This window comes from Haemorhous mexicanus, chromosome Z, assembly GCF_027477595.1.
Source record: "Haemorhous mexicanus isolate bHaeMex1 chromosome Z, bHaeMex1.pri, whole genome shotgun sequence".
NCBI lineage: Eukaryota > Metazoa > Chordata > Aves > Passeriformes > Fringillidae > Haemorhous > Haemorhous mexicanus.
In genome coordinates this window covers 41,518,618-41,546,493 of record NC_082381.1, presented here as the reverse complement: position 1 = coordinate 41,546,493, position 27,876 = coordinate 41,518,618, and the positions used below count along the sequence as shown (strand labels likewise).

At 48.5% G+C, this 27,876-nt stretch overlaps 1 protein-coding gene across 1 annotated transcript; it reads left to right on the top strand.

The window, feature by feature from the left end:
• Nucleotides 1-675: 675 nt before the first annotated feature.
• On the top strand, nt 676-27,700 carry B4GALT1 (beta-1,4-galactosyltransferase 1). Its single transcript, XM_059873228.1, has 6 exons — nt 676-989; nt 13,558-13,793; nt 20,847-21,034; nt 22,483-22,605; nt 24,089-24,193; nt 24,790-27,700. Exons 1-6 carry the CDS (start codon nt 719-721, stop codon nt 24,923-24,925), a joined length of 1,059 nt encoding a protein of 352 aa, XP_059729211.1. The 5' UTR covers nt 676-718; the 3' UTR covers nt 24,926-27,700.
• The last annotated feature ends 176 nt before the right edge of the window (nt 27,701-27,876 follow it).

The window sequence follows — 27,876 nt, the reverse complement described above, 5'->3', positions numbered from 1 at the left end:
GGAAAATCTTTCCTCGGAAAAGTGGATCAGTTCTGAGACAAGGCACCAGAGAGGTGTAGGTCGCCATGCTGGTCAGCTTTCAAGACTCAGTGGGACAAAACCACAGCTGACTTCACATGTTGCTGGCAATAGTCATACTTCCAGCAAGATGTTTGACTGGAGACCTCCAGAAGACCCTGCCACAGGCACTGCTAGGATGTTGTGATATATTTAACAAAAAGCTAGTCATGATTTAAATGCAGGAAATGAGCTCCACGGAGCTGACAGAAAAGCTGCAGTTTATGCAGATTTGCTCCAAGCGAAGACAACGTGTAGCAGCTAAGGGGCATGAATACAAACATAGCCCTCGCTGCCCCGCAGCAGCTCGCTCCGACCGCTGACACCCTCTGCCACCGGCGGTCGCTTCTGGGGGCTGCTACAGCGACCGTTCCAGCACGCTGCCACCGGGCACCGTGTAGGACACCCAAGGCAGGGTGCGCTCACAAGGGCCGGCGGGAGGGGCGCGGGCTCGGGGGACGCGGGAGGGAGGCCAGGGACGGGAGGGAGATGCCGAAACCGGGTAGCGCCGGGGGTCTCGCCGGCACTCCGGCGGAGGCGGGCGGGGCGCGGGGCTCGGGGCCGCCCCCCGCGGGCGGAGCCGCCACCGCCCCCGCCCCGTCCCCGTCCCCCGTCGGCGGAGCGGCGCGGGGCGGGCGGCGCTCCCCGCCAGCGCAGCGGCATGAAGGAGCCGTCGCTGCCCGGCACCTCGCTGCAGCGGGCCTGCCGACTCCTCGTCGCCTTCTGTGCCCTCCACCTCTCGGCCACGCTGCTCTACTACTTGGCGGGCAGCGCCCTGGGGCCGGCGGGCAGCCTCGAGCCGCCGCCGCGCCGCCCGCCGCCCGCCAACCTCTCGCTGCCGCTCTCCCGCCCGTCGCCGCCCGCCGCCCGGGCCCGATCCCAGCCCGCCGAGCCGCCGCCGGGCCCCTGCCCCGAGCCCTCCCCGCTGCTCGGTGAGTGCCGTCCCGGCAAGGTTTCGGGGGGACGGGCAGGGGTCCCGCCGCCCGGGGGTGCCCGACGCCGCCCGGGCCGCGGGGACGGAGGCGCGGGCGGCCGCCGCCGGGTCCCGGTGCGCCCGTGGGCGCCTCTCCCCGCGGAGCGGGCGCGGTGTGACAGCGGCGCGGCCGCTCTCGAGTGTGCCGCCCGCGGAGGGGGATTGTGGGAGAATCCCCGGGGAGCCGGTGCGCGGGGGAGCGTGGCGCGGATGCTGCCGCAGGCACGGCAGCGGCGAGCGGAGCACCTTCGCTCTCGGGGAGCGCTCCCACCCCGCCCGGCTAGGTTTGTTTCTGGCTGTCGTCGGGGTTGGGTAATTTCCTCTCGGAACTCTACCCAAACTGCTGCTCTTGCGCAATGCCAAGCTCAGGAGGGCTTTTTGCGCTGTGCAGGCTTTTCGCAGCCTTTCTCTGTCCGCGGACCTGCTGAATGAGCGACACGGATTTAAAATGAGCTGTGAGGCAGGGTCATGAGTACAGTTGTTATGCATCCCAGCGGCGCTTTCCACTGGACATATTTGGTCCTGTGATGCAGTACCGTGATACGTGGCAGCCTGGCGTGTGTTTTATCTGCGTTGGAGCTGTGCTCCCCATAGGCTTTTTCCACGACCGCTTGGGTGCTGGCATGCTGGCAGGATCTCGGCGGGTTTGCAGCCTGCTGGTGGTCTCATTTTCACAATGTGATGACCTGGAGGTGTTTTGATCTGCTGGCTTTGTCACAAGAGTTGGGGACAAAGGGAATTTCAGATTTTTTCATACCTTTAAAAGGCTCTCCCACCCAACTTGTTGCTTGTAACTGCTGCTCCTTGAACAGACACTCCTGTGCTGAAGGTAGAGCTGTTACCATGGCCTGCTGGCATCCCAAGATGACAGTAACCTGGCCACACCTTGGGCCCTTGAGCCTGGGGGTAATCTCCCTCATCCACCACGTGTGCCATTTCAGCATAGGTACCTCTGTTACCAGAGATCACATCAGGGGAAGAGACTTCAGAGAAGCTACCTGTGGTTTTCCGTTTACAGAAAGGACAAAAAAAATCATAGTTTCTCTTGGTGCTTGCTGGTCAGCTCTTTATGGATCAATGCATCTGAATTACAAATGACTGTTTTGTTATTTTAGGAAGGTGGTTTTGAGGCCACTCAAAGAAACTGTCCTGTGTTTTGTGTTGTTGTTTTTGATTCGTATCTTTCGCTTTTTTCCCCTACATCACTTATGTTAAAGTGGCTGTGCAAGCCTGTCCTCAGAGAGTGGATGTGGGAACCCTTTATGAATATGGCTTTGCTTTGAATGGTCTCCACTTAGTCTGATCCTGTCAGGAGTGAGTCATGTGCTTTGGAAATGCCTGGAGTTTAGAGAAATGCTCTTAGTGACCCCAAGATTCAAAGTGTTATTGGAGTTAGTTGCTGAAGGATCATTTAAGATGTTTCAAATCATCTTTGTAACATCTTCTGTGCCTTTCACTGAATCTGCCAAAGGCCATATGAAGCTACTGGCAGTGGTTACAGATGGTCAAGAGAGCTACAGGACCACGGAAGAGGTAGCTCTTTAGGATAGAGTAGGCAAATGTTTTCTAGCTGTGTTACTATAAATCTTGATGCCATGATGTGCTATAAATCTTGACACCGTGATGGTGCCAGGTTGCATGTGACTGCACCACCCACAAATACTCTTCAGTATTTGGTGGTGCAGTCACATGCAGCCTGGCACCATCACGGCATCAAGATTTATAGTCAGCATGTAGGTGAGAAACTGTTTGTTCTTTTTTTTTTTTTTTTCTCTGTTCTTTTCAGATTTTGGTAGCAAACAGCATTTGTTAAACAATTGTATTGTGCCTCTCACGTTGGTCAGAGCTGAGTCTGCCCTGATCAGCATCTCATATGTCTCTAAGGCCACCATGAGGAATAGAGGGTGTGCACTTTGTGGGCACTTCTGACATGTAATTTTCCCACCCAGAACTCAGAAATGTCCCTTTTGAGCTCAAAACTCACTTATCAATATGAACATAAAAAGCAGGAATCCTCCTGTGATTCCTGTATTCCTAAAAGCATGGGAAAGGGCTCTGATGGGAACAGGTAGCTCCAAAAGCTCCATTTCCTCAACAAACCAACATTTATTTTAACATACATGATTCTGGGTTTTTTAATTTCCTGCCTGCCCCTCCCCCATCGTTGTTGGGAAGCATGTGATGACTCACACAGGATATGTGTGACTGAACTGCTCAGGCTTTTTGAATGGTAAAATAGCCAGGTACTCATTTCAGAGGCCCACAGTTTTCTCCCTAGCAGTCTTTAGAGAGTAGTTTACAATCCCTGCTGTCTGGCTCTGCAACAAATACATTAGCTGAATGAGATTTAATCTCTTACAAGAAGCTGCCAAATTTTAAATGTGCTTTTATGGTTCACTTGCTATTATTTGTAATTTAAAAGAATAAATCAGGACTGGGGTAATTCTATAATTCAGCTTTGAGCTGAAAGTCCTTAAAGGCTATGCAATTCTCTAATGCAAGGTAATATAAGCATTTTGGAGTTATGCACCAGTTTAGAGCTGCATGCTAATGAGTATCTTAAATGGGGTATCAGGAAGCAGAACCTGCTTGCTGCAGTAAAATCTCAAGAATTCCGAGAAATTCTGGTTTCTCTGAGAAGCCCAAAAGCAAGTAAATCCAGGTAATTCCTGCAGGTGTCCATTCCCCAAATTGTTGCATTCTTTAAGAGATGCAGAACAGTATTGTGGTATTGGTTTTGGCTGGGGTTTTTTTAATAAAAATTTGCTCTCTTGAAGTAGTGTTGGCCTAAGCACTTTCAAACCAGTAAAATGTGTTTCTTCTACTATTTCCATGAGTTTTTTGTATTTTGGTGTTGGGGTAGTTACACGCCTGCTGGTTTAAGGAGGGTATGCACAAGGGATCAAATTCTTCGGCTGAAAGATCCCTTTCCAAATGAGCTAATTTTAATGCAGTAGAAGTCTGCAAAGCAGAATATCATAGACAGGCTTACCTATGTTTCATGTAATTTTCAAGTCCTGCCCAAGTGAGTGTGTGTATTTATAGAGGGTATTTTAGAGTGCAGCTGTGTCCTTAGCCAATTCTAACCCCCATTTAGACACCAGGTGTGGCTGGGATGGCAAACATAAAAGATGTGCTCTTGCCATTTTTACCATGAGCATCTTCTGGGAAGGTGTTCACCCAGGTGTGGTAAATATTGCAGTCAAATGTCTGTCTTAATAGCTTTTCATGCCCAGATATAAAATTAGAAAATTGATGACTCTGTACACTAGTAATAAACAGATATTCACAAAACAAGAGTGTAGGTTAATGTATGAACCAGTGAATTGTCCAAAGGACAAACCACTAGAGATGTACTCATTTTCACTAACGTTTAAAAACAGCTTTTTCCTGGGATACCATAGAATGGATTGGATTGGATTGGAAGGGACCTTAAAGATCATTTAGTCCTGACTCCCTGGTGTGGGCATACACTCCTTTACCTAGACCAGGTCATTCAGAGACCCGTCCAACTTGGCCTCGAACAAACACTTCCAGAAATGGAGCATCCAAAACTTCCCTTGGCAACCTGTTCCAGTACCTCACCACTCTCACAGTAGAGAATTTTTTCCTAACATCTAATCTAAACCTGCTGCACTTAAAAGCCATTGCCCCTTGTCCTGTCACTATCTTGTCAAAAGTCCCTCTCCAGCTTTGTTTTCTCCCTAGAGCCTTGTCCTCTCCAGCTGAACAGTCCCAACTCTATCAGCCTGTCTTCATAGGGAAAGTGCTCCACCCTTCTACTCATCTGGACTCAGTCCAGCAGTTCCATGTCCTCCCTGTGCTGGGACCCAGAGCTGGATGCAGGGTTCAGGTGGGCTCTGACCAGAGCAGAGCAGAGGGGCAGAATCCCCTCCCTCCCCTGCTGCCCACGCTGCTTTGGATGCAGCCCAGGACACGTTTGGCTTTCTGGGTTGGGAGTGCCCATGGCTGGGTCATGTCCAGCTTCTTGTCAGCCAGCACTCCTAAGTCCTTGTGCTTGGGGATCTTGGGCTTACAAGGAAAAGAACTGTTTCTCCAAGATGTCAAAGAGTTCTGGATATAAACTGGTGCTTCCCACTTCCATGTTAGTGAGGCATGTTTTAAAAAAGCAAGGATTGAAAGAAAAAAACTCCTTTGGACAGCTGTCACACAGGGAGGAGAGGACCTGTTACACAGGCTGTTTGCTCAGTGCACTGCTTCTGATGCCTGTGTGTCAGTACAAGCAGGTGCTCTAAACTGTTGGTGCTGAAGATAAGTGATGAAGGTTTTCTGATGCTTTGAGGTAGGCTTTAAAATCAGCAGTGATGCTTATGGTCTGTATTACAGAAGTGTTTAGAGGTTATGTGCTGCCTGAGATGGAATTCATAAATAATATAGTTTGAGGCCCTGCATATGTGGACGTTTTGTGGGCAAAGGTAGAAGATGTTTTACTGCTGGCAGAATCGAGGACAAAATAGGGGCAAGAGGGTGAAAACCTAAGAGATGCTAAACCCACCACTGTCAGCACTAGAAGTCTTTTGGGAAGACTTCTAGTGCTGACAGTGCTGAAGGGATTTGGTAGGTTTGGCCTGCCTGGGGTCTGGTCATCCTGTCACATTGCCCACCTGCAGTCAAAGGTTCTCATCTTGCTGTGGGGAGTTTCTGCCCCAGGAATTGGAGGCCTCTGAATCTCTGGAGTCACTTGCAATACCAGGCAGTGGAGATAACATTTGCTTTACATGTAGCATCTCCCTTTCCTTTCTCACCTGGACCTGCCTTTTTTAACATTTTTTAGTATAGCCAGTCTCTGCTCCTTCTTGCCTGCCTGGATGCTGGAGGCATTGCTTATCTCACAGAGCGAGCTGGGGTTGTGTTGTGTCCCTCTACTGCCTTCTTTTAAAAAAGTAAATCAGAAACTCAGAGAAGAGCATGGAGAGAGCAGGGAGAGGGGGGAGATAACATGTGAGTCAGTTTGCTCAAATTTAAGCTTTCTTGGCTTCAAAAGAGGGTTTGAGAAACTGTTAAACTTCTCCAGAGAATGTGCTTAAGATGTTTGGCAGGGAGCAGAGGTGTGATCCTGGCAACACCATCAACAACTCCACAGCTATCTATCTGTGTGGCTGGTAGCACATCATACCTCTGAAGCACAGGCTTCCTTGGCAGGCAGGGAGCAGCTTCTGTGAGGAAAATATCATTAGCATCCTCTTATCTGGTCAAAGTGGAGGTCAAGGAGTGTTAATTAGGCTCACAAAGTAACTTGGAAAGGTACTGTGCTGTGCTGGAGAGCAGCTGTTTCAGGGACAAAGCACAACAGAGTAGAAAAGGAAAGTTTTCTGTCTCATGCATGTAGTGTTTTATAACGTGCTTGTTTCTCTGCCAGCATTGATCTGAAGCAATAGCTAGTTTCTTTGGAGATTGGGCCAAGTTTGTGTTTGGAAAGAGACAGATAACTTGCAGCTTCCAAAACAGCACTTGGACGCAGAATTCAGTTAAGCTCTTTCACTTTCCTCCTCTGGTGTGGAGCATCCTAGTCTGACTTCATTCAGCAGATAGGGAACATTGTCCCTGTCTTGAGGGCCATCCTCGCCCCAAAGGGCAGGGTGCTGGAGGTGCACAGTCCTCAGCAGGGAGGTGCTCTAGGTCTGATGGCCTCACATACAAGCAGGAGGTGCAGGGCTCCACGGCTCACCTCCTTTCCTCACCAGTGGACTCTACTCTCCAGCCAGACACTGCTCCGCTCCCTCCTGCACACCCTTCTCTGCAGGGCAGAAGGGGGATTTGGTTTTGGGGACAAACCCAGCCAGACCACAGCAATACTGCAGTGAGGGGGGCAAAGGTTTGGTGGGTTGGGGCATGTGGATGGAGCAGTGTCAATGTTCAGCTTGCTCCTATTTCTCTGGGCTGGAGAAGGTCTTGTTGCTCAGCCTGTCCCCACTGAATCAGTGGGTTTTTTTGTGCAGCCCCTGCCTGCAAGGACAGGTGCCTGGTGAGCCAGGTGTGCATTGCATTTACAGTGCAGGTGCTAATTTCACTGAGGAGTGGCCATGACCAGGGGCATGGCAAACAGACTTTCCAGCAGGCTTCCAGCTGCTGCTGAATTGCAGGGAGCTCGGGGCAGTCCCCAAGCTTTTGCATATGTTTGTCTGAAAGAGATTTGCTTTTGTCATCTGCCCCAGCTGGGGTGTCAGTGGATTTGCTTTGAGGGCAAAGAGACAAGTTACCTGCAAGCCTGTCCTGCCGAATCTGGAAGTGGCCCTGTAAAGGCCTTTTTGGGGTGGGTTCCCCAAACCTTTGTGCTCCAGGGCAGCACACAAAGCAGCAGCCGTCTCTCCAGGCATGCAATGCCTCCTGCTGTCTTCACCTCCTGCACTCCCTGATACCAGCAACAATCCATACTTTTGGGGTGCACAAGCCCTGGCAGAGTTTCAGCCAGGCAGACACACCTCCACCCACCCCACAGGCACCTGGCATTCCCCCACCTATCTGGGGAGCGCACCCCAGCCCTGGGGCAGTGCTGGAATCCAGGTGCACATGCCACAGGCAGGATGGGATGGGGCACGGGAGAGGGGCTGCAGAGATTGCCTGATGATTTGGGGCTGCCACTGGCAGAGACGTGTCTGAGATGCCACTCGACCTGGGAAGGCTCCTGTCCACACATCCTATCCTGCTGCATAGTGGGGGGTTTGTGGCTGATGGCTGCTCAGCCTTCTTCTGATCCATGTTTGTTTGTTTGTTTGTAGTTTGCTGTTAGGAGAGCCTGGAATTTAGTTTTGTGGCTGGTGGGAAGAGCTAATAACATGCAGATTGCCTGGCTCAAAGGGAGACAGTTCAAAGCCACCTCAGTGAGCGTGCACTGGATTTGAGCTACCAGGGAGGACTTTGCTTCTCTCCCAGAAGTACCCTCCATCAACAAGACCGTCTACCCTTTTTTTTTTATTTTGTTCTGAAGATGCTACATGCTACTGTCAGTGCTGAGGATTGGGTTAAGAAATTTTTTTCTCTGGCTGTAGTTGCTGAGTTCATCAGGCAGACCCAATGTTGCCAGCACATGTGATGCATCCTCATTTTTTTCAGCCTGTTTTTCTTTGGGGTCCACAGTTGCAGATGCCAGACCATGTGCAAGCCTGCCCAGGACAGGAGATGAGCCCATGTTTCCCTGCCTTGGTGTAGCTAACATCTGTGGGGGTATGCAACTTCACAAGTGTAGATCAGCCAAATGAAATGTATCCCAGCCTTTGGGAGGGCAGGTTTTTGGTTTTGCTTTTTCTTTTTTTTTTTTTTTTTTTTTTTGTGACTAGGATATTTCTAGAAAGACCCAAGGAGTTTTTTTCTTTAAACATTCCTAGGGGAGTAATGGCTGCAGGCAGCAAGAGGCAGGGGCTGGCAGCCAGTTGGCCATTTTGACCAGCGAGTTGCATACCAGGATGTGGCTGCTTGGGAGACCCAGGTGGGCAAGGGACATGGGGACTGCCCTGTTCCCCCACCATGGGCCTGAGCCATGACTCGAGTCTGTCTGGTGCCATCTGAAAAGCTGCTGGCACAGCTCTGAAGTTTAGCTGATGGGAAATTATTTTAATTACCTTAAGAGGAAACTACTGCTTTGCCGAACTGTGGGATGCAGCTGCCTGCCCGCCCTGGAGCTGCCATGTGGGGCTGGGGTCCAGCCCTGCTTCACAGCCTGGGGTGGGGAGCTTGCTCTCACATTGTCTGGGGTGGAGCTGATATTGTTTTTCCCAGCCAAGGCAGGCTTGGTGTGGCTGATGGGCCCTTCCTTCCCTTTTCTGTCGGGCCCCTGCAAAGAGAGGGTTGTTTGTTTTTTTTCTCTCTTGCGAGCTCTGCTTCTATTTTCCAGCTTTCCTTACGCATGAAGATTGTCTGAGTGTGGCTCAGTGGATGGATAGCAATGCCCAGCTCTCAGCCAGGGGGATGGAAATGTTCTTTTTGGCTCTGCTCAGGGAGAGCCTTTTTCCAGCTGCTGCTATCTGTTTTTGCTTTCATTTTCACTAAACTAAATGTCAGATTGATGCCTGGCTTAAAGCATGCAGGTGGATTTTGCTCGTTTTCCCAGTGAAGCTCTTGGGAGGGTGATTCAAATGGCTGGATCACTCTTCAAGCCTGTCCAAGAGACTAGTTTCCCTCCTTCCCTATTTCCTTCTCCCAGGGCTGCACTGCCTTCCTGAAGAATAGAGTTCCCCCCAGTCTGTCCTGCCTGAGTCCCCCAGGGCTGCCCTTTGTGGCAGCAGCCCTATTTTATATCACCTGTTCCCACCTTCTTGGATGGAGTGTGGTGTCGTCTCGTTTGCAGCCCCGTAGGGATGCACGAGTAGACTTCTAGCCCTGCGAGGCATTGATTCCTGAGTTTTCCCAACACTTCTAGTATTGGGAAAGTGTTCCTTGGAGCCTCCCTAGATCACTCCCTTTGGTCTAGGGAGGCTAGAGCAGTCTCTAGATTTATTATAACATCAGGCTGAGTGGATTCTGGGCTGCTTGTGTGAAGGTCCTCTCATTTTGGCTCAGCAGGATGAGCAGCAGGAAGGCTGTGTGCTGGCAGCCTCAGATGGCAGGAGGTTTAGGTGTTGTGGTAGGCATGGCCATGGGGAATTCGGGATGGGAAAATCACTGGCCCTGTGGGACAGGCTCTTGGGGCTCCAGCACTGAGCTGCCTCTGCTTTTTGCAAGCCTTACTTTTTGCTTTGTGCGAGAAGTTGCTTCCGGTTTGTGATTGCCCCTGGCTTTTCCTGTGCACCTTTCCTGTGGGCAGAAATGCTTCTGAGGGTCAGAGGTGAGGGGCAGGAGTGGGTTGGCTTTTTTTTGGTGTATCTTTCTCTTACCCTGCCACTGCCAGCTAAAGCCTCCTTTTGCAAACTCTGAAATGTTTAGATGTGATGCTGTGCTTTTGTGTTCTTTTGCAAGCTTCCTGCAGTTGCTTATTTATGTTTTTGAGATTTTCTTTAGCAAAAAATACACAGTGGAGGCTCGTGAAGCTGCTCTGTTGGAGCTTTGTGATGCTGAACCCAACAGGCATTTGCCTACAGATGCCGGGCTGCATGGGTGACCAGAGTTGTGAGTCCACACAGCGCTGTCACGCTTGTCTTTTTAGAAGGGACTCTGTATACAGTGACTCCTGTGTCAGGCAGTCAGCTTGAACAGAATCAGAAAAGATTCAGATGGAGCGAATCGAGCTGTAAAGATTACCTAGTAAACATAGATAGGGACACAGTTATGACAGGTGGGACAGCACTTGCAGCAGACTTTGCACATTTTCTTGGCATTGCAGATTGCATCCTGAGTCAACATCCTTGGGATGCAGCCCTAGGGATGCTTGCTATCCAGGTAGTCAAATTTCAGTGAAAATTATTTAAATTAGTAGCTGGAACTGTGACTCTCTTAACCGATTGGAAAGTCTGTGTGTTTGTGGATTTGGCTTTAGCCTTGTCCTGCTTGGGAAGTGAAATGAAACTGTCAATTTGCAGTGGGTGGTATGTTGCTGCTGCTTTGAGTGGCTTTACGAAGTCGAGTTTGTTTTAGTCATTCTGTATTTCAAAACAGCCTATTCAGCTTTTTTTCTGGTTTTGTATTTGGTGAATGTATTAACTGAGTGATTTGTGTCCCGCCTGTCTCAGAGGTGCCTGCCTTGCCACACATGGATGGCTCTGGTGCCTGGGGTCTTCTCACTGACCTAGGTGTTGGCTGCATCCCTTAGGGCAGGATTTGTGAGAAGGTATGCTGCCCTTAAAACTGCTTCATTAAGCAGGAAGCTGAAGCAGCAGAGATCATTTCTCACCAATGCTCTTCAAGACTATGAAACTGTTAAATCTCTGCCTTCTGCAGCTGTTTTTTACAATGAATATGCTGTCTGCTCCCATCTTTTCCTTGCCAATGTTCCAGTCTCCGTAAGGCAAGCAACAGTGAGTGCTGGCAGGATGAGTGGTCTATGTTTCGCCTTGGGGGGCTGCTGGATGCTGGCCAGCAAAATGCTGTTTGCACTTCCAAATGCTTGTGGCTGTCCTTGCCCAGCTGGAGCTCACAAGTCACCAGTGGGAGATTTCCTCTGTAAGTTCACCTAAATGGCAGACTTTCATTTCCTCCTGCCTTACTCTGAGTGGGCTTGAGACATTAAAAGAACCTTTGTTTGTTAAACCAGAAAGCATTCTCCAGTCTGATGGGGCTCACAGTCGCTTCTTGGGAGCAGCAACTGGGAGAAGAGTCCAGTAACTGGGAACACAGAGCCCAGCTTGTCCCAACAGGAACAGGCTTGTTTGATGGGACAGCAGCCACACCCAGTGCCTGGCAATGGACTAGGCTGGCAGGGCCCACTGAGGGGATGTGTTGCTTCTGCCCCTCTGCTTCCTGCAGCATCCCAGCGGGTCCTGCTGCTGGCAACCAGGTGCAAGAAGGATGGGAAAGTAAAGTCCCTGGGCACAGATGCCCAACATAATCCCGTTTGCTGGCCATGACCGGTTAGGTGAACCATGCCCTGTGCTGTTTTAAAATCACTAAAGTGTAGCATTAGCACTAGCATCCTAGCTCTGAGTGCTAGTCTCCTAATGGAGGTGACACTCATGGGCACAGGGATGGCTGGGGGAAGTGGGTTGGGGCCAGAGGCTGTTTTGGATAAATGCTCTCCACCGTGGTGTGGAAGCAGCCCTCAAATTCAGTGGAGGCACAAAATGTACTGTCTCCCCCTCCTGCCACCTCTGGCCTCATTGATAGATTCCAGTCCCACAGGCACAAGGATGGCTGTGCCTGGCCCCTGATCCTGTCACCAGCCCCAGTCCCAGTCATTCCACTGTGTGTTCCTTCCTGCCTCAGTTCTTCCAATTTTTGCCTCTTCCTCCTGCTGCAGAGCACCTTTTGAGCTCTCCCTGCAAGCCACATTTAGATCTCAGAGCAGAGAGGATTTGGTCCTGGCCCTGCAGCTGCAGGGCAGCATCCACAGGGTCCAGCTTGTACCATGGGGCAGAGAGGCTGCAGATCTGGGCGCAGGTGTCAGCGGTGCAGCTGGGAATTGCTGGAATGCTGGGACCATGGGCAGACTGATCCCAGTGCTCCTGGAGTCTGAGAAATCACTGCCTTCTCCTCACGTGAGAGGGAAACTTGCCCGTTTAACCAGCGCAAAATGCAGAGATCAGGAGATCCCTTTGCATCCACCGCGACGTAGGTGCTATGCAGCAAAGCTTCCCTGCTGCCTCTGGAGGTACAGCGAGCACCTCTGCCAGCTTGGCCAGTCTCCTTCTTGTCCTCTCCGCTGTGAGTGAGCACAGGTTAGTGCAGCAGCGCAACCAAACTACCGTCACTTCTTCAAAATGACCAGGGAATGAACCATGGTCATTTAGTAGCAACTGTAGTTTGGTTGAGAGAGGCGTCTGGAGAATTATTTCTGCTTTTTTTAGTAGTCACATGTTTTGGAATGCACAAGGTTGGTTGTGATGGCCACTGCCTTTTTGAGCTCCCTAGGTCACTTGTGCTCCTTCTCAAGGGGCTCCCCCAGGGCAGGGTACCCCGCCTTGGGGACCTGGGGGTCTCTGCAACAAATGTGAGGTGGTAGCATTCGTGAGATAGGACGCTCAAACACACCCAAATGGAGGAGGGTGTGTGAATAGGAGGGTACAGCAGCCAAATCCTTAAGGGGTGATCCTCAGACTGGTATTTGTGGTTGATGCTTTATGCCTTATGCAGGGGGACCTCAGCAACCCCCCCCACTGCAGAGTTTGTGCCAAGTGCAGTTTGTGGACTGGCTGGTGCTGGAAGCAGGACGTGGCAGCAGGAGAGGCCCTTTCTTGGGCTTGCTTGGTGAGTCGTTCCATTGGCGCTGGAGCAGCTGGAAGCAAGTAGAAGGGCCAGCCTCTGAAAGGGCTTCTGTCGTGCCACCTGGACTTCTCACTTTTAACCTGGCATTGTTTCAATGGTTTCAAAACCTGCCACTTTGAAACCATCTACAGGAATTGCCAGCCTGTATGCAAATCTGGATATGGGGGGGTTTTTTATCATTTCTATTACAGAACTTCTAATAAATAAGTGGCATGTCTTCACAACACTGAAAATATCTCTAAGAAAAGAAAAACAGGAGGGGGATTTTATTCACTTTGCATGTGACTGTCCTAGGTGATTTTGTCAGTAGGAGAGCAGAACTATTTTTGAAGTACTTGACTCTTGGGCTGCCTGAGGTAGGTGAGAGCCCAGAGGGCAGTACTTCAGGCTGGTTTTGTGGTCCATGTGCCAGGGAGCACAGCTCTTGGTTGGCCACACAGACTGTAGGATGTGCGGGTCTCAGTGTTAGTGACTCCTTTGAGTTCTGATACCAAGAGGACACATTGTGGGTTTGCTCTGACTTGGTAGTGTGAGGTTGCTTTGGATATGGATGGTTCAAGCTTCAATACCTCCAAGCACTGATGGGATTGTGTTTGGAACAAAAGCTCTGTTTCTGAGAAACCAAACCCAACCAAAACCCTAATGTGTGTAAAGGACGCATGCTCAGAGAAAGAGATTGTGTGTGTTAATTTGCTCTGTGTATGACTCTCTTCCAGTTGGTGCACTACGTGTGGAGTTCTCCCAGCATGTAAACCTGGAAGAAGTGGCAAGAATAAACCCACAGGTCAAAGCAGGAGGTCGTTTTGCTCCGAAGGACTGTATAGCACTTCAGAAAGTAGCAATAATCATACCATTCAGGAACCGAGAGGAGCACCTGAAGTACTGGCTCTATTACCTGCACCCAATTCTCCAAAGGCAGCAGCTAGATTATGGAGTATATGTTATCAACCAGGTAAGATGCTAGAGACAAGCTTTTACATCGCTGTCACAACACTGCCTGTGCCCTGTAAAATAGAGGAATGGTTGCTTTTCTTTGAAAAGCAATAGGCTGGCAGGCAGGAATAAGTTGCTTAAAAAAAGAAAAAGAAAAGGAAGAAAACTTTTGCTTCAATGCCTTTGGTGGAAAACCGGAGATCCCCGCTTCTGCTCAGTTACAATTCACTCAAAGATTTGCTTAAAGAAACCACTTGGTGAGGAGGAAAGAATTCCTGATAGCTCAAGCCAATTAATTATCTCTTTCCAAATGTCCTTTTTTCCCAAGTGCTGCAGGAATGGCATGCAGAGATTTTTAAGGTGACAAGTTGGTATTAATGCCTAGTTTGGTAGTAGATGTGCCATAAACGTGTAGGATTTCACTTTATCGAGCACCTTCTGTTCATGTTAGCACACAGAGTCAGGATGGAGAAAACAAAGCTGCGGCAGTAGGGCGGGTAAGTGGTTGTCTTCAGGGGAATAGAAAAGAAACAAAGAATCATGGTGAAGTTATTGGAGTTTTTGGTTTTGGGGCTTTTTTTTTTTTTTTTTTTTTTTGCTATGTGGTTGTCTTCAATTTGCCTTTTAAAAAAGAAAGGCATAAAAATGCACTCAAGACAAGCTGTCTTAACTTACAGCATAATGGTGTTTAAATAAGTGAGTGTTGTTCGCCCTTGGAAAGGCTTAAAATGTGCAGGCATTTGTGCAGGCTGCAGGGTGAAAGGGCAGATGCAATTCTGAGAGCCTCAGCAGAGACCACCTTCTGGAGAATTCCACTGCAGTTTCTCTTTTGGATATGTATTTTAATCCTGTTTTCTCAGCTCAGTAAGAACTGAGATGAAATAACATGTTTCTTTAAGTGTTAACTCCTTAAACTTCTGCTTGGATTAGCTGGTGTGTTTGGGCATATCAAACACCATGAATATTTAAAATGGTCACCGAGGCGATGAATTTCGTCACAGACTTGAAAGTACTGGGAGACTTATCCCGAGAGAGAAACTGATACTCCATTACTACAATTTCTCTTGCTTTGCTCATTTCCAGGGTGCCAGAGATCAGGACAAAAGAGATTTCTGGGGAATTAACAGTCAAGATGGTTGGGTGTCTGCATCTGACTGCATTGTGGCCTGAGGACACAAGGCATTTCTGCAGCTTGCGGACTGGCGTGCTGTGCCCTAAATTTGAGCCCTGTAAGGAAGCCCATCCTGTGCAAAGCAAGGAGAGCTGGTGCTGCTGCAGTGCAGCCGCGCAGGGCCAGCCGCAGCTCTCCGTGCTTCGGGCTGCGCTTCCTTGCACGTGCAGCGATTGCCCTGCTGGTGCCACAGGGCTGGCTGAGCTGCACACCCTGCAGGTCAGGGGTGCAGGTGGTGCCTCCCTGCTCTGAGCACGGCTCGGAAGCAGGAGGGTGGTGTGGCATCCAGCAGTGGTCCTGCGGTGGGGGCTGCTGCTTTCCCAGGCAGGTGTAGTCACCCGCCAGCTGTGAGAGCTGCCTGCCCGTGGTCTGGGGCATCGCTTGTGGGAGAGCAGCCGCTGCCACTGCGAGGAGCTGGCAGTGCAGCCGGGGGTGGTGCTTCCCCATTGGGGGTGCTCCAGGGTAAGGAAAGCAGTGTGGTGCCCCTAAAGGCAGGCAGTGTCTGAAGCCTGGTTGGAGTCCCTGCTGCTGCTGTGCTGGTGCATGCTGGCTTGCATTGCCCTGTGTTGCTGGCACTCCTCTTCTGTAGTCCTGTTCTCCAGCACTAGGGCTGTGTCCTTTACAGTTAACTCTCACAGAAGTTTCTGAAGCAAGTGCTTTTTCTCAGGTGCATCCCTTTGGCATAGTTTGAGTGAGAGTGAAATGCAGTACACAGGATATATATGCAGTAGATGTAGGTTAGCAAGTAAGACTACTTTATTTGTAAAATAAGCTCTCCTTCTGCATGCCTCTAATAAGCCGTGTTTAGAAGTGGAGTGGTCAGTGGTAGTAAAACTGCTGGATGCATCTCCCAAGTCTCCCAAGGGTGAGTGGGAACGCTGAATAGAGAGAGATACAGAAAATGTATTAGTTCTTCCAGAAGTACAGTAGGAAAACAGTCTTATTTCTCTGCTGTCTTGACAATTGCTTTTCTCTTTTTCTTGTCTGTCCTTCCCTTTGCATCTGCCCTCCTTTTTTTTTTTTTTTTTTTTTTTTAATTTTATTTTTCCTTCTAGTGGGGAAATGTTACCTTTACTTGTTAATCCTGTCTATATCAAAGCAATCACTGAAGCAAGGAGAATTACTGTGTGATCTGGTTCTTACACGCTGCCTACATGCTCTTCTGTGCTCCGCATCTCATAGAAAGAAAGAGGAGCGCTGAGCCCTGCTACTGCTGCACTGGTAATGTCAAACTTCTTCCTTTCAGCGCAATGTGTTTCTGTCATGAGTCCATTGTGTCTCCACCGTGCTGTTCTTGCGTGCCTGAATGCCTCTGAGTAGGGCTTGGCTGAAGTCAGGGGGATGATGTTTGTAAAATGTCCGGAATGTAACGGGAGCCAGTGGAAAATAATGTATTATGTTTCACCTTGCACACTCCACCCCTAGAAAAACCCAAACCCTGTGCATTGGAGGATTTTTCAGGTAAATCTGAGATGAGGACACATGGCTGGGCACGCTCTGCCCAGGGCCCATAGGTGCCCCACAAGTGACAAATTTGCAGCGTCTCCCTCAGCCTTGCTCACTCCCACCGTTATCCATGTGTCCTCCCACAGCTGCTGCCATTGCCATGCAGATGCTCAGGTCTAGAAATTAATCTTCTCACTGCATTTCAGCCCATGCAAATGCCCATGCGGCCAGACTAAAGTTTGGGAAAGGGAAAGCTTAGCTAGTTCCCTGGAAACTGGGCAGTTGTTCAACCATTTTCCACTGGCCCCTAGTGTTATTTGCTGTGTCTTGGTAGCAGTTTTCCAGAGAGGTGTGTGTGTTGAGTGTGTGTGTGTGAGGTGGTTGGGGCATCACTCTTACTCATGTTACTTTGCAGGGGGTATCAGGTATGTGAGCAAAGGGAGTTGTGCTCAGCTTCTGCTCACCCTTGCAGTGGCAGGGGAGGCAGGTTTCGGCTGTGGCTGCTCTCTCCCACTGCCCAGTGTAATTGTGCTGAGGCCTCAAAACACCCTGTGACAGAGAAACACCAAAGTGTCTCCTGATATCTCTCTACGGCTCTGGAAATTTGTTTCTACTGGTCAAGTCCACTGGAGGAAGGACTTCCCCATGGATATTGCATGTGTGGTTCAGGCTATCTCAGTGTATCCCTGACTTAGCTAGGAAGCTCCCACTGGAGGTGATGGCTTTCCTTGTTGGCCAGAAACATAGAACATACGTCCTCACCATTCCCTCCATGATACCTGATGAGCATAGGATTCAGGTGAGAGAGATGCAGCCACATTTCATCTGTGCTGTCTGCAGGAAGAATCACAAAGCTGCCTCCTGCATAGATATGGAAGGCAGAACAAAGTCAGGACATGTGGCTTCTTGCTGGTTTGCAACTCCTTTAGTTTGAGTAACGATTCCAAAATCCTCAATTTTTTTCTGTCTAGCACTTAAAAAAAAATAAACCCTGCCTCCTTTGGCAGAACAAACCAGATTCAGCTGAGGTAAGGGGTGGGAAGTAAAAAAGCCTGGATGTTGTTCTGCTCAGGCTGATCATTCACCTCTAGGTGCAAGCAGGAGTCAGTGCTAGACCTTGCAGGACTGAGGCAGCAATTTCTTTGGGAGTGACAAAGAGAGTTAATTTGGAGCCAGAAGCATGTGCTGGGCGCCAGCACTGAACTCAGACGTGGGTTAAGTTTCAGGACAAGAGAACATTGGGACAAAATTGTCAGGAAAAAGAAAATAGCAAAAATGTGCTTGGATTACATGTTTTCTGTCTGAAAGCCTAGGAGAGCATGGAGGCTATGCCTAGAGCTTGACTGCATTGTCTAACTAGCAATCCTCTGTGTGCTGCCTCACTCTTCAGGGTAATGCTCCTCTGTCCAAGCAAGTCCAAACTAATCCATTTCTTTATGACAAATAGCAGCATTCATGGGATGACAAGCTACTAGGCTACTAGAGGCGAGGGATGGAGGTTTTTTCAGCTGTGCCTTACCTGCTTTCTCAAGGGTCACCAGCAGGTACTGTGCTCTGTGCTGACCTGGAAGGAAGTTTTCACAGCTCTGGTTTGTTGTTTTGTTGTTTTTCCAAAATGTCAAAGGATCAGTCAAAGATTGCAGCATGCATGTGAGTTTTGAGAGATATTTGAATCTCAGATACCACAAGCACACCAGTGCTTCCACATTGCCTTAGGTAAAGAAACAGAGCTTCTGCAAAAAGCAAAACCTCTTGTCAATCTTTCTTTTTGTTCCAATATATTGTGTTTAATCTCCACATACCTTCTGGGACAGAAAACCAACCTCCTGCAGTCCAAGCAGTCACGGTTGGTATTAGCCTTGCAAAGTTTGCTGCATGAGCTACATGCTCACTGTAAAGTTAGTAAAAAATGGCTTGGAGTGGGTTCTTTGTTTTCTTGCATAGGCTGTGATTCCCTTCTTCCTTGTCTTTTGGATGTGAAGCTGTGTGGCCATTTGGGAGGAGAGTGGCAATGCCCACAGGAAGTGTTTGTCCTGTGTCCTGTCCCTCTCCATGCACAGGGCTTCAGGGTGAGCTCTGCCAGGGTCCTGTGGGTGAGGTGGCAGGAAGGGTCCTGCATGCTCTTGGTGCAAAACTCTCTGTGCTTTGAGATTTTTTGGGGAGAGGTTTAAAAGCACAGCTCCTTGTAGCACTGTTATCCCCATGTGTCATCCAGAAGAGTTAGAGGCTACCCGAAGGCACAGTTTAATTACAGCTAAGCCTCTGACGGCAACAAAATTGGTGCCCTTTGCCTTGAATTTCATTAGGAAAAGAGCAGCCAAAGGGTATGAAATGAGGCCTCTCTCCTAGACTGGCCCCAGCAGTTGCTTTGACGTGTGAGCACATTGCACTTTGCACCAGCACTAGGACGAGTCCCCCTCAGAACCTTGGAGCCAAGCCTGGGTTTGGTGTCGTGGGACCTGAGGAGAGCTGGGCAGCTAGGGCTGGGCAGCAGCCTTTGCTGGGGAAAGAAAACCCTCCAGTCTCATGACCTCAGCTGCTTCCTCTCCCCAGCCTCTTTGTTCCACTTGCCTTCATTTTCTGTGCTTGAGTTTTCACTGCTCTCACTTTATGCATGATGATGATCATCCACCCACCACCTTATTGTTGTGTGAACCCTTTTGTTTTGGGTGAGGATGCTGAGAATTTGCTCAGATCCTCTTCCATGAAAGCTTACTCCTCCCTGTGAAGTCATTTATGCCCAAGGCAGGTGAGGAATGGTTTTGAGAACTGGTTTGACACTTGCACTTTTAAAACCTTCATCTGGAATATACTTGGGGCTGTTTCAAGAACCTGCATTGTCTCTTCAGCAGCAGATCTGTTAATTAGTCTGGATTAAATAGTTACCAAAATGATTGCTTATTAGCCAGATAAAGTCGTTACAAAGAGTATGGTGTTTCAGGCTGCTGCTCCTTGGGCACAGTATTTTATCCATCCTTGGTTTGCATCCCATGTTAGGTGTGGGTAGTGCAGGGTGGGGGGACAGCTTGCTCAGTGTCCTTTGTTTTAACACTGCTCAGAGAGTGTGGAGGACTAAGAGTGGAATGGATTTGGCAGTCTTGGTTTCCAGGCTGGCAAAAACCTTCAGTCTCTTTGAGCGATGCCCTATGAGTTTCTTTCTACCTGCTCTTTTCCCTTGTGCAGGGTTTGGGTTTGAAGCTGCTGCTGCAAAGTGGGGTCTTCTATTGGAAATCCTTACTCTCAAACCACCAGTATTCTTGGGTTTTTGGTATGATCTTTTAGCTAAAAAGCTAGAGTCCTCAGCAATTTGCGAGCCTGTACTTGTGCTGAAATCCACATGTGCTTTTGAAATGTTTTTGCCTGAAAAAGGCTGAACAGGTTCTCCTCAGGTGCTTCATTACTAGGGGAGGAAAGTAGAGCTTTTCCTGCCCTGCTTTTTGCCAGTCCCTTCATTAACTGTGCTTGCCCTGGGATAAATATGCCCTGCTGTAGTGTCAGCTCTTTTCCCATCATGGTGAGAGCCTTCCTGATTGCATTTTCCCCCATCTGTCAAGGCCCCCAGGACAGATGAACAGTGGTGGAAGAGCTCCAAAGAAGGGGATGTGCCACTGCAGCAGTGGCAGCATCTACCTCTGAAGCTGTAGCCCTTTCAGGAAGCAGCTTGTGCTGGCCTGCCATGCCGTAACCAAGGCTGTGTGTCACAGCCATGTGCCAAACCTGCTGCCCAGGGAGCAGCCTGCTCCTCTGCGTTCATGGCTTGGCAGAGGGTCAGAGGTGAGCAGCAAAGCATCAGACCTTGGCTCCTGGTGCCATCTCGTGCTTTGCATATCAGCTCTGGCGTGTTGCTCAGCAGTGGCTGCACCACAGTCTCACAGCCATGTTGTGGCAGGGCTTAGGAGGAGGGTGCTGACATCTTGGCCACAGCAGGATTTTGGTCCATGGTCCTTGTCATGGCTGTAAGTTAAAGTGCTGCCCATGTTTCTCTCTGTAGCAAGAGTCCCTTCTTCCAGAGGAGCTCACCTCTTTTTGCTTTTCTCTGCTGCTCCAGGAAGCCCCACCTGCTTGCCCGGTATAAGAAAATTCAATCTTTAAATGCCTGTGCATGGAGTGGGACATAGGGACTGCTTACCATCGTATCAAACCTGCCCTCTTGGGGACTCTCACCAAGAGATGGGAGCTGAGCTGAGTCCAGCCTTTCCTCAGCTGTTTTTCTTGCCCCCACAGTTTGCAGCTGTCCCAAGTGTCATTGTCCCACAGGCAGCATTTGGGGTCACTGGAGGTCTGCTGCAAACATGCCATGGGTGTTGCAAGGACAGTGCTTGGGCTCGAGCTCAGTCTGTCATCAGGGCATGTCAGCCCTCTGCAGCAACACCAGCATCTGGCAACAGGTAAAATCTGCTGATGTCAACTGTCAAATTTAAGTCACTTAACTGTTTTTATTTTTTTTCAAATTAGGATGGAGAAGAAGAATTTAACCGTGCTAAACTGCTGAATATTGGATTTGCAGAGGCCTTGAAGGAGTATGACTATGATTGCTTTGTGTTTAGTGATGTGGACCTCATCCCAATGGATGACAGGAACACCTACAAATGTTACAGCCAGCCACGGCACCTCTCTGTATCCATGGATAAATTTGGATTTCGGTGAGACGCCTTTTGGACTGGCATCTGTTTCCTAACAGCACTGCCAGCCTAGCAGGGCAGGCGCAGTGTTACACATCCCCGCCCACCACTGAAAGCATGGGAAAGCATCTCTCCCAAAAGCCTGTCTTAACGTGCACAGCCCTGCAGGGAGCGGGTGGCTGCAGGGGAGGAAGGCGGAGAAATGCAGCTGAGCAGTTTATTAAAATTCACAGCTTTGGAAGGTGAAACGAAGGGTGAGGAAGAGCTAAGCAGTCTTCGTTTAGCAGATGCCCACACATCCCTTCTTGTGTTTCAGTCTGGAAGCTGGAAGACAGCTAGTGTTTCCACCCAGTCTGAAAAGTGAGACACTCTCACACAGCGAGAATTATGTGCAGCTTTAAAAAGACTGCATCAGACACTATTTTAAGAGCAAGACAAAAAATTTTTGGCTGTTTGGTTTTATGCCGCTGAGAGACCTGCCCTGGTACATGAGAGCAGCCCTGGTACAGAGAGAAACTTCTTGCAGCATACATTTAGGTTTAGCAAGCTGTTCTGAACAAACACATGTCTTGCTTTTCCTTTCAGTTTTGGTTGGTTTGGGGTTTTTTTCCCCTGTCCCAAATCCCCAAGGAGGAATTTAAAACTCACCTATAAAATGAAGGCTGGTCATGACCCTGTGGTGGCCAGTAGTGCTAAAGCTGTAGCAGTGGTGGTGTTGGCAGGGCCTCTGCATGTCTCCACGCCAGACCCAAGCCCTGCTCCAAGCAGGACTGCCACTGGCACTGCAGCAGATGCAGTTCTTTCTTGCACGGAGGTGAAACTTAAAACAGAAATGCATGGCCCTGGGGATTTCTCTGCTTGTTAAAGCAAAGACAGGTCTGTACTATGTCCTGGTGATCCCTGTGTGGACCCTCTCCTTATGCTCTGGGTCTGAATTTCATCTGTCCCCAATCTCCTGGTGAATTGTCCCATTTCAGGTGGGAGCTGGTTGGCTTTCTGTGTGCAAGGTCACACTGCCAGCTCTGTTTTGGGCTGCAGGCTTCCTTTTGGGGCACTGAGGAGTGTGGAGGTGAGCGATAGAGCTGCAGGAGGAGAAGCCTCTGTGGCATATCCAATGTCTGTCTGAGCTCTTGCCACTCCTGTGGCATTGATGTCACCTTCGGTGAGGTGATATGCATTTTGTCCTGTCCTTTGAGGACAGGGTACTGCTTAGCAAAAGGCTGCAGCTACTTCCAGTTGCAAAATACTTCTCAGATATATTTGGGACTGAGCCCACCAGTTCCCTCACCTTCAGCTGAGTCCAGAGTACCACAACACGTGGCTGCTGCCTGTGGGAGGAAGGTGCCTTGCAGTGGGAGTCAGCTGTGTGTGGGCTGGGTGAAGGGCAGCAGCAAGGCCTTCTCAGGCAGACAGACTGCCCCTTGGCTAACACCTCTTCTCCTCTAATGTGCTCTTTTCTCTGCTTCCAGGTTGCCTTACAATCAGTACTTTGGAGGTGTGTCTGCCCTGAGCAAAGAGCAGTTCACAAAGATCAATGGGTTCCCAAACAATTACTGGGGCTGGGGTGGTGAAGATGATGACATTTATAACAGGTAAATAATTTTTCCTCCTTGGCACCCTGGGGTGTATCCAGGGTGGGAATGAACACAGACCTGCTGGTTTCACCTGGGTGTGGGGGAACATGGGGTGTCTCCAGGCAGGAGGTGAAGGTGATGTGTGGGCAGCCTACTGGCTCAGTCAGAGCAGGTTCCTGCTGGGTGCTGGCACCCCATTTCTCAGCTCTCAAGGTCCACTGGGGAGGGGCTCTAGTTGGAAAAGTCACACCCCTCTCCCCTCCCCCTGCCATTGTTCATGCTCCCTATAGCCTCACCAGCATCCACGCCAGTGCACTGGCTGAAGAGGTGTACTTCTGGGTCTCCCAGCACTGGCTCAAAGAAGGGAATTCAGGACATGCACCTGAAGGTGGATGAGACCTTCACCCACCTTGCCCAATGCAAGATTTATTTGGGTCTGCAGCCTTGTAGCAGATCCCTTTGTTCCCAGGAGAGTTCCATTTGTCAGGCTGTCTGTATAATGCTGTGAGCCATGTGAGCTTGACTGGAAGGAAGCTGAGCAAGGCTCAGAAGTGCAGGAGGGGGCAAAGGTGTTCTCACAGGGCAGACCAGGGCAAGGATGAATGTGCCACCTTACAGCTTCACATATCTCAGCATTCACTGAGAGAAATCATCATGAGTGGCTTGTATTTGGAGGCCTTCTTCATGTTTCTCAGTATCAAAACCACTCTGTGATCTTTTCCCTGGGGTTTCTGAGCTCTTCTAGGCTTCAGGAAAGGTGTTTAAAAAAAATTGTACCTTCCTGAGGTTTTGCACTTCTGTTAAAAAAAGAAGAAAGGGACAGCTTTCCAGGAGGGCATTCAGAGCAAGGTAGCAGTCCTTTCTTTTTGGGGCACTCGGGTTTTGAGGAACAGAAGATGCTAGAAAGAAGTGAAAAGGGAGAGGCAAACAAGAAATCAAGTATTTTTCATCACTGATATCCATGAAAAAACTCTGCAGGTGCTTTGTAGAGAGCATGCAAACAAAGATGGGCTGCCCCTCACGCAGTAGGTCCCAGCTGGGGCGACTGTGACTCTGACCATGTGTCTCCTTTATGCTGTTTCACCTCCTTTCACTTCGGTTTCCCTCAACACTGCAGCTTTCACATCACAAGAAATAAGTGCTCCTCTGGCTCCCGTCCAGATGGGTTAAAAACTAGATGACTCCCACTCGAATTCGAGTCTACAGCCTGGACCAGGGTTAATGTGGGTGTTGGGTGTTGTTTGGAGGAGACGGAGGTGTGAGTGAGGGTGTGGTGAGCTGTCTTGGCGCTGGCAGAGGAAGGTCTCTCCTGCACACAATACATAGTGTCTGTGTGGGAAAGGACTGGCTTTCCTTCCTTCTGTCAGCAAGCTTGGAAGTGCTTTAGTAACATCCCCCCTCAAAAATAAAAAAAATAGTAGGTAAAACCAGTGGTTGTTTGTGGAAGGTGCAGCAAAGCATCCCACATCCTTTGGGTGTTTAATGTACTCGCTTTCTACAGGCTGGTGTTTAAAGGCATGGGGATATCCCGTCCGGATGCGGTCATTGGGAAGTGCAGAATGATCCGGCATTCCCGGGACAGGAAGAACGAGCCCAACCCCGAGAGGTGTGTCTCGCCCTTCCCCACAGCAGGTTTAGGGGTGCCTCCTGCCCTTGCTGCTCTGACTGTTTGGCTATCTCTTTGCTGGGCACAGAGGTCCAGTGTGGAAAGGCTGCAGCCATGTCCTCGCTGACTGAGCTCTCTGCCCCTGCTCTGTAAGCTAACACCTTCCCCTTGCCAGTTTATTATCTGTTTGTAGACCTTTTCCCCAACATTGCACTGTGGCATGAAGACCTCTCCTCTCTTTTTTATTTCTTAAATGCAGAAAATTAGATTCTGAGCGATTGTTTCCAGCTTGTCTTTGGGGTATAAACCTCTGCTCCGTAAACCTCTTTCCTGCTCTGCAGAGCTGGGAAAGGGCCTGTGGGATTTAAAAGCTTGGCTTCTTCTTCCTAGCTAAAATTTGACCCCATAGGGATGCATTGGCCCATTGCTCAGGCTGGGCAAATCTGGGAGTTTATGGCACTGATACTCAGGTTTTTCTTGAAACACCTGCGATGTTGCCTGAGAGGCATGCAAAGATCAGATTGTTTAAACATTTTTCCTTTCTTTCCTTGTTGTCTCCACCCTCTCCCCCACTTTTTTTTCTTCCCCTCCTGCAGGTTTGACCGAATTGCTCACACACGGGAAACAATGAATTCTGATGGCTTAAATTCACTATCCTACAAGGTTTTAAGAACTGACAAGTACCCTCTGTATACAAAGATCACAGTGGATATTGGCTCTCCCAATAGCTAACATCAGAGACACCACAGAGACTTGCCTATATTGCCCAGGATATCTGGCCTCACTGATGCATTATATGTGCTGGTTTTATAAAAGTTGCAGTGAACCAAAAAAAAAAAAAAAAAAAACCAACAAAACAAAGGCCTCTTTTGGCATGCCAAAGTGTCTCCAAATTGGTTGGACAAGTGCTTTTTAAATTTTATTTTTTTTTTAATTCAAACTTGACTTCACACAACTTTCTAGCTCTCCGTTGTTTTCTAAGTCCAGAAGCTGTACATACGAGTTGTAAATAGTTGCTTTGCCAGAAAATGTTGAATCTGATCTATTTGCTGCAGTACTCCCCATGTTGAATTAATTGCTGGACTCAAATTTTTCTGATTATGACTGTGCTACATTAACAGTTACTGCCCATGATATTTGGTATTTTGAATGAGGTGTGTGCAGGCATTCTTTTTCATTCATTCCTGGTTTTACTTTATGAAGGACTGTAAAATGCTGCTAAAATTGTCCAAGTTTACGCTTTGCATTAGATTTATTTTTTTTTAATGGAGACAGCAAAATACAACTTTTTTTCTCAGAGTGACCAAAACAAACACCTCCTCTATGTGCAGAGCAGGTGTTGAACAATCAAGTCTGGATTCAATGAATGTCATCACTTCTTTTAATCTCAAAGGAGGCTTTGAGTGAGTTGAGACAGTTTGCCAGAATTTGTGGTTAAGCTCCTTGCATAGGGTGGGAAGCTATAGAGATGACCTCTCTAAAACCGCTGGCTTCAGATAACCTTACTTCTGGATATGATAGAGATTATTTGCTTCAGCACAACACGACCTGGGAATTTTTTTGGGGGGGTGGACGAGTTCAGCGAGGGGTTTGTGGTGTTGATTTGTCTTTTGTTTTTTTTTTTTTCCCCATGAAATAAAGATTAATTTAATTGCACAAATAAATTATGGCCTTAACATTTGCTAACACTTGTTAGCAGTGGTAGGAAGTTACCACGCTATTTAAGCATTGTCTGAAGCTTCCTAAAACCAAAATTTTCTCTTGCAAGGTTGTGCATAAAACTTGAAATCTTTTATTACTTTTGTTGTTGTTGTAACATTTTAATAACTTTTAAAAGTAATTTGTGTATCATAAGCAGTATATTTAATACCAGATTAAAGTAGGGTGCAGCGTAATAGGATGTGATTCAAAGCCTCCTTTATCTTTAGACTAGTAGGCTTTTTATGTGCGTCATTATATATAAGCCATGTATTTTGTTTGCTCTGTGTATTTGTCTATTAAATCTCCTGCGGTGCTGAGATTTTCACAGCAGGGCTGACATCCAAATGATTTTTCTTTGCCTAAAGCCTGTTTGCAATGTGTGTCCTCTACCTGGAACCTGCCTTCTGATGGTCTCAGGCTTGAGGGGCATGCACATTCTGCAGTACTATTTTCTGTCAGTGCACCAGGGCACCACCTGTACTGACCCTGCTTTCCCCCCCCTGCTTCGCCAGAACTCAGAACTGAATTCCTTCTGGTGAGTCCTTTGCCACCAGCTCTGACCACAGCAATTTGCACTTCCTTGGCCTGTGCTGAAGGCTGTTAAAATCAGGGACACTTCTTGTTGTATTGGGGATCAACTTCAGCACTGCCGTTTTTGGTTTTTTTTTTTTTCCCCTTTGTTTCCCCTTGGTTTAGTTTGTTTTTTTGTTACATTTTTTGAGACCTGAAGGTTTTGCTGAACCCTTGCACTGCAGGGGTGGGATCCTGCAGGGATCAGGGAACAGTGCATTTCTTCTTAGGCCAGCAGTGGCTCACAGGATGCATAGGGACTTTAATTACTAGATGCCTTTTCAGTCTCATGTTGGAGAACTCTTCATTTCCTTTGGTTCAACGCTCTATCTGGCTAGACTTGCTGCTCCAGTCATGGTGGGGGGTGTGGAAAGGTGGCCTTGCATGGAGCAGGAGCAAAGTGCAAGGAAGGAGGCTTGTGGTTAAGAGCTTATTCCTTGTGCTTATTGAATATTAAAAAAAAAACTAAACAATACAGTAGTCTTTATGGCAGATCAGGCTCCAGATCATAAAGATGCAAGGGAGTACAAGATGTGTTTTACAGAAATCAGGTGAAAAGTCTTCCTGTAAAACTTTGGCATGGGTGTAGTCTGTAGCAGTAATAGAGTCACAGGAGAAGATTGTTTTTAAATTTTTTTTCAAAGCTACCTTAAAAAGGAGGGCTCCACTTCCATAGGTAGCAGCAAATAACCAAAAATTTATCAAGGCTGAGCTTGAAAACGCCATGTCTTTGCAGAGAGCACCTCAATTTTCTGCTGACCCTTTTGTAAGTCGAAAAGTTGGGACTTCAGCTGTAATGTCTATCTGCTATCAGGTGTGTGGGGGAGATGCTGGCAGCATTCCTTGCAGTGAGATTCTTTGATGGTTAGAAAAAAGTTAGTGCAACAATGCATTGTTTGGCTGTATGCTGAAATTATTCAATGTCATGGAGGTGGGATGAACGCTTGTTTCTGGCTGCTGTGATCAAAGGTTTCTACAACATGTGCCTTGAAAGAGAGAAGAAATGGAAACTGGAAAATCAGGAAACCTGAAAACCCTTTTCAGCAGGGAGATTCTAGCAGTGCAAGAAGCTGCTGCGTAGTTTCTCTTCCACTGCTGAAACAACAAGCCGTGTAAAGAACTGAAGCCACTTTTTGTAGCTCGTGTTGCCCTTTGGTGCTGACCTGTGATTTCTAGATCTCATTGTCTCTGTGTAAACTGTGTATCAGTCAAACTCATTAAATGCTCTTGACTCGACCTGGCCACGAAATTTCTCTCCTGGGGATTTTCAGGGGCCACATCTACAAACACTCATGTTGCACCGAAGCCGATTCTGACTGTGTCCTGTGGTGGGTGGTGTTTTTTCCTCTCCCCTGCTGGTGAAAACACTCAAAGTGATACTGATTGTAACTAATGGTTGAAACCCAGAAAAA